We start from the raw sequence: 12,247 nt of genomic DNA on the forward strand, positions 1-12,247 counted from the left end.
AGACATGTACCCAAACATGGTATTGGACTCTGCAAGTAGTCTTTGTTAGAAGGATTCCTGTAGGCAGTGTAATGTATTCAACCAGCTGGCACTGGTGCCTGGGCTGTGGTTTCAAATGTGGGTTTGAATCCACTTCTGGGTTTGTGGAGTCTGCATGTTCGCCATGTGTTTGCATGTCCAAAGACATACAAAGACCCCTGTCCTAAGTTTAAACCATCCAGCTAATCACCAAGATTCAGCTTTGACTCTGTGACCGTTACCGAACCATGTTCAACTTTTATACGTGCAGCACTGAAGTGCATATTAATTCTAATTGCTGAAGTAGTTGGATTGTCGCTTTTCACAATCCAGTTTGAAGAGCACTGGTGCAATCATTGTTTATCATAGGCCTGTGAAAGCTGAAAATTTTTGTCTTCTATTTCAGTTGAACTAGTAACTAATAAATGGACTGATCACCTTTTTTTAACCTACATACAATATTTGTGTTTGAATGAAATCTAATTAAATCAAGAATATTGATGAATAAGACATATTGTACAGCTTTTGTTTGGCATAGTCCTGTGTCTTCTGTACATTTAAGGAAAACATTAGTTTTTTTTGCATTCCAGAGCTTCACATAAAGGTTTGATGAAGCCTTTGTATAAATCTGTGTCTTCATCTTTGTATTTACAATATTTGTGTTAACCACTGTCTTTGGATTCTCGGTAATCAGACGCAATAAAGCTTAAAAATTATTTGTTGTAATTCTGCAGAATATCACCAATTGTTATCCATCACACACATCCAAGCTTTCATGTCTTTCTGTAGTCCCCAAAACTCACTATCTACTGGGATCTATAACAGAGACCATCCAAGGTCTCCAGCATTCAGTCCCTGTAATTGCAATGTACCAGTAACCCAGGTGCCTTCTTCTAGAGGTTTTTACAGCAGGTCATGTCACTGGTATATTATCACCAAAGATAACAAAAAGTGAAAAGGTCCCTCTTTGATTGTAAATAAACATGTAGCGGGAATCATCAAAAGTGAGCAGAAATGATGGCCATAGTCATAGCCTATGGGTAGCATGAAAATGTACACTTATAAATGACCTATATCATTCTATCACCACACTATATAATTTATCATCTACTACAGGTGGTTCGAACAGAAATAAAACATTAAATGGAAAGATTTGTGATTAAATCTGATTAACAATACTAAAGGAGAAAAATAAAAATAACTACATAAAGTGTTTGTGGGTGGTTGTAATTGTAAACATTACAAGACAAGGGCCTTACAGTGGTTGGGCAGCTCCATGAACAACGGCCTTCTCACAAGTGAATAAGCTAAAGATTACAACAAGGCATGTAAGAGCGAATATAACATGTAAGACTGAATAACTCCATCCTCCTGAAAAAGATTTATCCCAGGAAAAGAAATCTCTACCATCAGAGTGATGTATTTTGGACACTTTATCATGAGTGTGTTTCTCAAGATCATGTGTTTTCTAGATTCATCAGGTATATAGGTACAACATTCTTTCTAGTAACGGCACATATTTCCTCATTAGAAGCAAAGAGAATATCCAAGGCCATATGATTTTGTAAAACCATCTTGCATATTACAACCTTTTCAGCTGTGATTTCCTCCAGGACATCCACAATTTCATTGCTAACATGGTCTAAATGTGCAGCAACAAGCTTGATCTCTCTTACTGATCATTCAACACCATGCATTGAAAATAATATTGCAACTATCTAGTCACCTTCAGATATGTAATGTTTCTGTCTGGGTGCGGAATAGATGGGTACAGTAATTATGTGTCTCAGGAAAATAACCCACACTGCAAAGTCCCAACCGATTCCTCAGAAGAGTACCATTCCGGGATGTTAGACCCTTTTAAGCAACTCACATGCATCTTGTAGATTGTGATGTTCTTGTTTGTAACAGTGTTGATGAAAATACCAGAACCATTACTCCAGTTAGGACATCACTATGTTCAGTTACATAGAATATATACGACAGTAAGGCTTTCAGGACATCACTATGTTCAGTTACATAGAATATATACGACAGTAAGGCTTTCCTAAAAGCAGCCTTTGTAGCAGATACTTAAAAAGCTAGAACAGCCTTAGTACGAACTTGTGATTCACTCATGATCTGACTTGGCACAAAAAATGAATGACATCCAATGAAATCAGGGAAACGGAGTAGTCGCTGCTGATAGGATTGCTATATCTCATAACGAGGGGTCACGATCTTAGTTATTTCACGTGTGTGGTCTGGTGTACCTCTAAGAACCGGTGTATCTAGGTGTGCTTTGAACTGGTTTAGCAATGCATACAGAATAGGGCACATACTTGTACTGGATCAGCAGGAATGCCTGGTAATGGTGTACAGTGTACTGAGATGTATGTGGGATGAACTGACAAACCCAGCAATTACATTTACATTTATTTATTTAGCAGACGCTTTTCTCCAAAGCAACTTCCAATGAACACTATGTAGTGTTATCAGCCTACACACCTTATTCACCAAGGCAAATTACACTGCTAGGTACACTACTTACACTGGGTCACTCATCCATACATCAGTGGAACACACTCTCTCTCTGTCACTCACACACTATGGGGCAATTAGAGCTCAAGGGCGAAGGTATTGTGTATGTGTTACTATATACATATTTCCTTCTCTTTCTGTCTCTTGCAGTTTCCTAAATCAGTCATGTAGCGCTTTGACAGACAGCGTCTCTGCTGTTTGCCCTGCTTGATAAACATGCTACTTCCAGTGAAAGGTGCCATAGAAATGGCCTGGGAAAACAAACAGCGCTAATGGACCACCAGTGTTGTTTACCAACAAAGGGCCACCCTGGTTTCCTTTGGCATGTGGGTAAGCACAACTTGGTCTTGGTCATCAGTTCCTCTTACCTGCATCAACTTTGGGAAGTGTTGGACTTTCTGTTTCACACTTTCTTCCGTTCTGTTGTTTTCTCATCAAAGTCAGAATGCTCTATTTTGTGTTTGACATGGGGGGCATGGTGGTTGCAGCGGGTTTGGCCTGTGCCTGCTCTTTGGCGGGTCTGGGGTTCGAGTCCCGCTCGGGGTGCCCTGCGACGGATTGGCGTCCCTTCCTGGGTGTGTCCCCTCCCCCTCCAGCCTTGCGCCCGCCCTGTGTTGCCGGTTCGTCGCGACCCCCCGCTCAGGACAAGGGGTTTCCGTGTATGTGTGTATTATTATTATTATTATTATTAGTAGTATTACAGCAATTACTGTTTATGTGGCAGATGCATTTTTCCAAGGCTGCTGACAGTTTCAGTTTCACAATCTATGTGTGTATAAATGGCTGCGTGTAACTGTGTTTACATCCGACTAGCCATTGTCATATATACCATGTGTGATATGTTACTCGAGGCGCGATGGAAGTGTGTGTGAATTCTAGTGGGCGTATTTTTTTTTTTTTTTTTTAGGAGTCAGCTCCCTACGCTGTTATCTTCTGCCGTACGTGTTACAGCGCACCTGGCCAACCCCCGGCTGGTGAAAGTCAACAACAACCCTGACTGGTTAGCTTTGTGTCTCAGCTGAGATCCCTGTGAGGAGCAGCGAGGGGTTGGGAGGAGGTGCAAGGAGAGGTACTTGCTGCAGGCAGCGCTGCGCGCAAGGCTGGGGGGAGGGGGGGGCAGTCTGACTGGCCCGACGGCTCGGGCCTAAGGAAGGGCTCCCCTCGAGGGAGGAGTTGTGCAACGCTCCTTATTTGGACAGGGGGCCGGTCACGTGAGGCCAGTCACCATACGACTGAGGTGAAACGGAGAACTTCGAACGGAGAGGAGGCAGCTATAACAGAGTGAGCGAGGCAGAGCGGGAGGCAGAGCGCGCCGAGCCGAGGCGGGAGGCACACGCGGCACGCGCTGTGAAAATGCCCACCAGCTTCACGGTGGTCCCGGTGGAGGACGGCAGGCAGGCGGCCCAGGAGAATGACGAATACGCGGTCCTGGATGAGGAGGGGGACGAAACGGAGCTGTCCCCGGGACCCCTCTCAGGTGAGGCGGCTTGCGCGCACCGCGTCTCCCTCTCGCCGCCTCGCCGTCTCCCCGTCTCACTTACGCACTCGCGAGGAAGCGGCGGCACGGCGGCACGGCCTCCCAAGCCGTGGTTTCGTTCGCCTCTAAGCCGAACACATGCTTAGCGCCTGAAACGGGCACGCCTCCGTCACGCTAAATTAGCGCTTATGTGGGCGTTGCAGGGGTTAGTCTGGCTCCCGAGTGCCGAGGACCGTGGTTGTGAAGTGTAATCAGGTATCGGCGGCTACCTGCTCTCTCTCCACATCTGCTGTAGAGGAAAACATCTAAATTTCCCTTTTTTTTACGGTACAGCAGTTCCTGCCAAATGGTTGGTGGGCGACTTCCCCTCCAACAGGTCTTAATTTATTCCCATCTGTCCTTGTTTGGGTCCGGATAATATTCCAACATGAGTTACAGCCTGTAAATTCTTGAAGAATGAGACGGAGGGCCCGGGTCCTGCTCCGCCGATGCTGGAGGAGCGAAGCCGAAGGGAAGCCGTTTCATTTCCCTTGTCCAGCATTCATAAAAAAATTCCAGGCAGGCGTTCCTCCTTTCCTTCACGTGGCTGTTTTTTTGTTTCTCTGCTGCTTCCCGGACCTCAATCCAGTCGTGTTTCCTGCCCAATTTTCACCTCCATGTGCAATTATTGCCTGCTTCTGTGAAGTTTTACAGACTTGGAAAAAGAACTTCACCCAATCAGTAGGGAGCTATGTAAGGGTTTGCCTCTTTCCTTCGCCCTCTCTCCATAGTGGAAGTTGCATGCTTGTCAGTTTTATTGATCAGCCTGGCTGTTTCCTTCCTCGCGGCCCCATCAACACAGGCCCGGACACATGGCCCCATGCGCCAAGAGCCCCGCCGTGTCCCGAGCCCACGCAGTAGGACTGCGAAGTGCTTTTGGCATATAGAAAACTGGAATGTGGCGAAGAACTCAACATCTGTGTCAAATTACTCCTCAGCAGAGTCCACTTGGCTAGTAGGGGCGGCTGTAAGCTGTTTCAGATGTACTCTACGTTCACGCGTCTTCCCGCTGCAGGGCTTATGTAAGCTACACCGGTGCTCCTCAGACACCTCCTGCCCGACCACCAAACTAAACGGTAGGAATAGCGGTACTGCGTCTCTGCAGGCTCAAAGCAACATGTTCCAGTGAACAAAACCATTCATACTTCGAGATGAGAGAAATTGTTCTGGAACGAAGCGGCGCTTAGAACTAGAAGTTAAGCGGTTTCCTACAGGACGTCTCCATCCGGCAAAGCGAATCGCACCTGAGATTGTGTGAGCTGGACTGGCCTGCAGAAGCATTTAGCAGCAGGTTACTGTGAACCCTCTGCCTTTGTTAGCCTTCCAAGACAAAGTTTAGCATTCCTTTTGGATTTGCAGTGAATTACCATCTAAATTCCTAATTTACCTACAGGTCTTTGTTTAATCATGACGATTTAAGCTTGATTTTCGGGGGATGACGATGCATCCAGTTGGTTCTGGATCACAGCTGTACTCGGTCTTTGGTTTAATGCTGAATGAACGAATTTAATGTACTGTAACTATTAACCAGCAGCACGGTGGCGCAGCAGGTAGCGCTGATGTCTCACGGCCCAGTTTGGGCTGGTTTCCAACTGGAGTTTCAGTGTGGCTCTGACTGTATGGAATTTGTATGTTTTTCCCTTGTTGGCACGGGTTTCCTCCAACAGTCTAAAGACATGTGCAGAAGAAAGCAAAGATAGACCTCTTCTGTACCCTGAGTTGCCGTGAAATCCACGTGAGTGGTCACCGAGAGATGGCTTCACCTCTACAGCACTTGACCACATATTTAATATTGCAATTTTGAAATTGTGATAAAATATCCATTAACCTTTTTCCTGTTTAAAATCAATGATTTTTGACATCGATCTCAACTATTTGTGATCTCGCTACAGCAGGAATGGACTGCAGTTGTGCAATGTTTGCCCAAGTACAGGATAAGGACATGTGAAAGTATTTGGTTTTGTACTGTGGACCTATATGTATTCAAAGGATTCGTGGAAAATGTGTTTCATTTCCACAACACAGCCATCACATGATCAAGACATTATCATGACTAAACTCGTACGTTATACTGACTAAAGTCTTGAGAGTGCATCACATGTGTTTGAAGGAAGAATATTATATAACGTCCAAGATTCTAGTTGTCCCATTGTGTTATGGAGCGTAGAGATTTTATGGTCACATATCCTACATCATTTTCCGTTTCATGATTTATGTGTTGAGATTTACACAGAAGGGCGCGGTGGCGCAGTGGGTTGGACCGGGTCCTGCTCTCTGGTTGGTCTGGGGTTCAAGTCCCGCTTGGGGTGCCTTGTGATGGACTGGCGTCCTGTCCTCGGTGTGTCTCCAGCCTTATGCCCTGTATTGCCAGGTTAGGCTCTAGCTCCCCACGACCCTGTATGGGATGATACGTGTGTGATTTAAACAGAAGCAGTTCTCATCAATTACCTTACCTGTTCTCTTGAACTTTAAGGGAACCCTCAGGAACCTAAAGGTAATGTCCTGTTGTTGCCCTCTCCATGGAGGCTGTGTGGTGGAGTGGCTGCTGGTGAAAGGTCTTCTGTGGCTGTGGTCTGGGAGTATTCTCAGCACAGGCTTTTTTTTGTTCAGTTCGATTAAAAGTTTCACAAATTACTTCATTGTTTAAAACATATCCAGTGGCCCATTCCTGTCTGTTATAAGTTTCCTGGTTAATAGGGTTCGTAGGGTTTAAATTCGGACAGAACGCAATCTCTGTTCTCCAAAGATTCACTTCCTGGCTTAAAACAATTTTCTGTCTCCGTGCCAGCTTAGAGGTACTTACATTCCTCACAGTTATGTTTACATCACAAATGTTTGTTCTATTTGCTATCAAAAATATGTGTCTCTGTGGAGGGGGTGGATGCCTTTGATAAAAGTTGGTTTTCAGAGTTTGTTTCTGCCTGGATCATTTGCGCAGGGAGGGAATAATAGAGGGAAAAGAGAAAGAGATTCCTTTGTAGCATTTCGTGTCAGAGTAAATCTAAGGTAAACTCTTGAGCAGTCTCTGCTCCAGTTCATAGGGAGTACACAAACATGAGGAGGTATAAGGTCGTGAAGAGCCTCTGGCCAAGTCCATAACCATTACCACTCCGTGTTAGTCTAAAGTATAGCCCTGAAGAATCTTGGCCCAGTCTATACAAAATACCACCCTGAAAATAACCCTTGGGAAAATGATGTGGTGCAAGTGAGAATGCCGAAAGCACAACATTTTTTAGATACAGTATCTCCTTTGCTATTGCGTTTTTCTCCATACTGTGTAAAAGTGCCTGCAATTGGAAAAATCACTGGAATGTATGCTTCTTTCAACCAGCACAATATGACAGCAGACTACGTTTGCCTAGTATTTCGTTCTTGTTTGTTTTTCCTTCTCTCATTTGCGCGGATAAATCATTGGCTGCCAGCTGCAGTGAACTTTGTAACCCATGGGCTGCGATTCCTCTGCGAATGGACGGTCAGGGACAGGGAAAATACGCACGTCTTCTGAAATCAAAACGTATTGCTTATTGCAGGTTTCCAGGAACAAGTAAAGATTTTTTTAAAAACTTTTTCACATTTCAAACTTTCTGTTTGCCTGTAAGCTTTGCAGATTAGCTGTTTGTAAACCTCAGGCAAAGCAGTGAAGTAGACGTTCTGTCTCGGCGATGAGCGTACGCAAAGCAAATGAGTTACATAACTGGCTGCCCGACTGCAGCGCTTATCCCGAATGCGCTTCATCTTCCACCTGTTTTCCTGATGTGAGCTGATGTTCACTTATGGGGCCGATGATCATGCGTTTCGCGTGCATAGTTTTTCTGGTAGGGTTCTTTCCTCAAAATGTTAAAGCCCTTTTCATCTCATGCTTTGGAATATGTGTTTCCGCTACTGCGGCTCTACGGTGATGTCTTCGTATCTTCCCTCTCGACAGACACCTTTAAGATCTTCTTATGACACGTTAGGAAAATTCCGTGTTCCGTGACACAGAGGCTCCTGCCAAGTTCCCGAGAGTTACGCCCAGTTCAGCGTCGCCGAGGTTTCATCTTGCAGTCGTTTTGACTTCTTTCTTAGAAGATCCGAGCTTGATCTGTTGAAGCTCTGGTTCGACTTATTCTTTTCTGATTATAAACAACTGAAACTGAACAGTACATGTAGAAACTGTATTATTGCTGAATCTTCTCTTTACTAGTTGGCTTTTTTTGACTGTCCGCGGGCCTTATCGATTATTTATGTTAATAAACATTTACATTTATTCATTTAGCAGACGCTTTTCTCCAAAGCAACGTACACACACACACACACACACACACACACACATTTTCAGAACCGCTTGTCCCATACGGGGTCACGGGGAACCGGAGCCAACCCGGCAACTCAGGGCGTAAGGCTGGAGGGGGAGGGGACACACCCAGGACGGGACGCCAGTCCGCCGCAAGGCACCCCAAGCGGGACTTGAACCCCAGACCCACCAGAGAGCAGGACTGCGGTCCAACCCACTGCGCCACCGCGCCCCTAAGCAACATACATCTCAGCAAAAATACAATTTGTGCATTGCATTAGGACAAAGAGACATAGTTGCAGATGTGTAAGTAAACCTAATTTGTTACTTTCCACTTAAGCATACCTTAATTAACATTGTTTCACTTAGTGTTGCCCCTTGAAATGTGTAAACCTGGGGTTTTCATCCCTGGTCCTAGTAGGCCCATTGGTTTTTATACCATCTAAGGACTTAAAACAGTTATCTTCGATTAGGTTTTTACCTGAATGTTGAGTTTTGCTTATTGCAGGTTTGTGGCTGCTGGGCGACACGGTGGCACAGCGAGTAGCACTGCTGTCTCACAGCACCTGGGTGGTGTGAGAGAATGTGGGTTTGATCCCCGCTCAGTCTGTGTGGAGTCTGCATGTTCTCCCCATGTCTGTGTGGGTTTCTTCCAGGTGCTCTGGTTTCCTCCCACACTCCAAAGACATGCTGTTAAGGTTCCTCCATAGTGTGTGAGTGACAGAGAGTGTGTGTGTTTCACTGATGTATGGATGAGTGACCCAGTGTGAGCAGCCTATCTAGCAGTGTAAGTCACCGCAGTGAATAAGGTGTGTGGGCTCATAACACTACATAGAGTTCATTGGAAGTTGCTTTGGAGAAAAGCATCTGCCAAGTGAATAAATGTAAATGAGTTTTAATGTATAGACCGCTGTACAGTAGTGGTGTGAAAGCTTCTAAGGTACCAGGGGTCTTACTTGAGTTAGAGTACACACATATGAGACTTCTGTTGACAGAGTGATTTTGTTGAACCAGGTGACATAATAAAAACAAGTTATTTCAATGTTTGTGGGTGGAAATGCTTGTACACCTGTCTCTTCAAACATGAAAAGTACATCGAGTTAGACTGCGGAGTGTCTCAAATATTAGCACATATCCGCGATGTTTGCGCAGGGATCCAGTGCACTTGTGCTGTGTCATTGCAACATATCTTCAGAACGTCAGGCATGCAAGCAAAACACTGGCTGCCTCTCTCTATCTTTCGCCCAAGTCTGATGGTGTTATGGAAGGTCACGGAGCCTGTGCTCATTTTGAGTCACAAATACCGGTCGTCTTCCACAGACATTACAGAGTTACTCGTAATCCTTTTGCACTCTGTCTAGCCAATAAAATTGCTGTCGTTTAATGAAAAATGGATGTAGCATCTATGATAACATATAATCAGTCTACTTATCAACATCATGTACCTTCTTCTGTAACTTTTCTGAACTCCTTACACTATAATGTTATGATGTAAAAGTCGGCGAGTACCATTCATCTGCCCCTTTCTTAACTGAGCAGACGGTAAACGTTTGTTTTTGTAATCAATGTATTTAGTGTTAAATTAATGCTGCTGTAGTAGAAGGCACGATGAGAGAAGCTGGAATTTTTGTAGCAGAAGTCGGAAAGCAAAGAGCGGCTTTTCGAGCGCTTCTGAGAACCGTCTTCAAACAAAACCCGTAATTGCAACGATGAAAGGCAACAATCAGAATGCACGTATTGTGAAAGAATGCAAGCGTGTTCCCGCAGTCACCTTAGACATATGAAATGTCTCAAAAGTGTTACCTCCCAGCAGTCCTTTGTGTCTGTTTGTAGACAGTGAACTTGCATTGTCTCTCTGCCCAGTTTTCAGAGGATGAGTTTAGGTTCATCCTCTTCTCATGGGCTGGCTGCAGTGGATGGGGCTTCTGGATTCGAGCGGCCCTGAGGTGATGTCCTCATGTGACACAGCCAGCTTCCTGACCCCACGATGACGGGTGTCCATTTGGCCGTTCGGGCGGCGTGCGGCCCCTCACGGGGTCCTCCTCAAGCTTTGTGTTCGGTGCTTCCCGCAATCATGCCCCTCGCTCTGGGATTCGCTGTAAGAGTTTGTAGGAAGTATCTCCATCGACTCATCACAGTGGCAACCTGCTCGTTCTAATGTCTTCACCCCTGAATCCAGTGGAGTGGGGTTACGTACAATATGTGCCTTGTGACAGACAGGCTGTAGAAAAGACAAGATACTTCATGAAGCTGCAGTTCTGCACTGTTTGCCTTTTGCAGCCTTGTGGAACTTTTCCATTTTATTGTCGACGTCATCATGTGATTGTCGCTGGTGACAAGATGGTTTCGAAGTCAGATCTTGAAGTAGGAAAAACTTCACGGCATTTGTGTCTCCTAATAAGGCTTGGCCTGCTGTAACCTTTCATTAGTCAGTGTTACATATCTACTGTTTCCTGACTCTCAGGGGGAGAAAGAGAGAGAAGTTGAGCTGAGAGAGAAGTTGAGCTGTGAGAGCCACCCTTCACTTCCTCTGTTCATCTTATCTAAGCTGCTGCTGTTCACTCTAGTGAAACATGTTATATTGGCTACCCCACAACGTGCTGTTGGGGCTGTGGTGGTGATTTCATAGAACATGATTTGTCTGATTTCGTGAAACTCCTGAGCGTTGTTTTTCGTGTGGCTGATTGCTCAAAGAAAACAGTTGACCATCTATGTTCATGGTACCATCCATTTATTCACTTAGCTGATGCTTTTCTCCAAAGCAACTTACACTGTTAAGCTACCTGCGGCTGTTTACCCATTTATACAGATGGTTAATTTTACCGGAGCACTTTAGGGTTAGTACCTTGCACGAGGGTAGTACAGCTGGAGGTGGGATTCAATCCTGTGACTTTTGAGTCTAAAGGCAGCCGCTCTAATGACTACGCTACCAGCTGCCCTGGTAGTTTTACGTGTTCTGGCCAAGCAAAACACGCTTCCCAGACAAGAACCTGCCGCTTAGAGTTGAACAAATAAGTGCTCTGGGCTCTCAGAGGTACCTCATTTTTGCGCAGACCACCAACCCTGGTATCACAAGCCAGTTGACGGCATCATCAGCTTAAGACGCGAAGAATGCGATGCAGCTGGATCAGGTTAAACAGTGGACACGTGCCTTTCAAAGAACAAGTCTGTCTTCCACATTTTCCCCCGTGTCCCACATTTTTAACCCTTTTTAGCATGTTTTCCATTTGCGATTGCGGGAGCATCGTTTCTACTGTCAGTGTTGAATGCGAAAAGTAAGCGTGTGAAGGAGGGATTCCTGCATTTGACTCTTTTCCCACACCGAGGAGCTCTGAGTGAAGCGGCTAACCCAGTCACGGTCATGGGGCGGCGAGGGTGACTCACCAGGGCTCGCGTCTTATGCAAGTGCGGACAGCAGCACTGGCTCCTAAACACAAGTCAGCTGGTTCCACAGTTGAATTTCTCACTTCTACCATTTTCCGTTCACCACACTTCCAGTTTTACATACAGTCTAGGCAGGCTTGCTTTAGTAGGACAAATATGTAGAGGAAATATCAAGCTTATTTGGCTACATTTTTTACTGTTTTCTCCATACAGCAGTTGCAGTGTGTTTGTTTTTATGAATAATGTAGAAATCTGATTTTAAAATTGGATTTTTTAATTATTATTTCAAACTGATCGCCACAGGGCTGCTGAGGTGTTGATTAATCTCAGAGTTTCTACATGCAGATAGGAACTGCAAAAGGGATGGGGGCGATTTACAAAGCTAGTGCCATGTGACTTTTGTGAAAAAATTCCTCTGTCTTATGTAGGAATTGTGTAATCTTCATTAAATCACATCACTTTTTTTGCAAAAGCCACCGATTCCATACAGTTGTGAAGGAAAAGTTTTTGACCCTTCTGGTATTTTTGAGTTTCTT

General features: G+C 45.0%; 1 protein-coding gene across 4 annotated transcripts in view; it reads left to right on the forward strand.

The window, feature by feature from the left end:
• The first annotated feature begins 3,772 nt into the window (after positions 1 to 3,772).
• slc12a7b (solute carrier family 12 member 7b) overlaps positions 3,773 to 12,247 on the forward strand; it is a 46,326-nt gene continuing 37,851 nt past the window's right edge. For all 4 annotated transcript variants that reach the window (XM_018754157.2, XM_018754158.2, XM_018754159.2 and 1 more), the window contains exon 1: positions 3,773 to 4,015. In XM_018754157.2, the coding sequence (XP_018609673.1) occupies positions 3,892 to 4,015 (124 nt within the window). In that variant the 5' untranslated portion in view covers positions 3,773 to 3,891. The remainder of the gene's footprint in view (positions 4,016 to 12,247) is intronic.

The sequence above is a fragment of the Scleropages formosus genome, chromosome 9, assembly GCF_900964775.1.
Source record: "Scleropages formosus chromosome 9, fSclFor1.1, whole genome shotgun sequence".
Lineage (NCBI taxonomy): Eukaryota > Metazoa > Chordata > Actinopteri > Osteoglossiformes > Osteoglossidae > Scleropages > Scleropages formosus.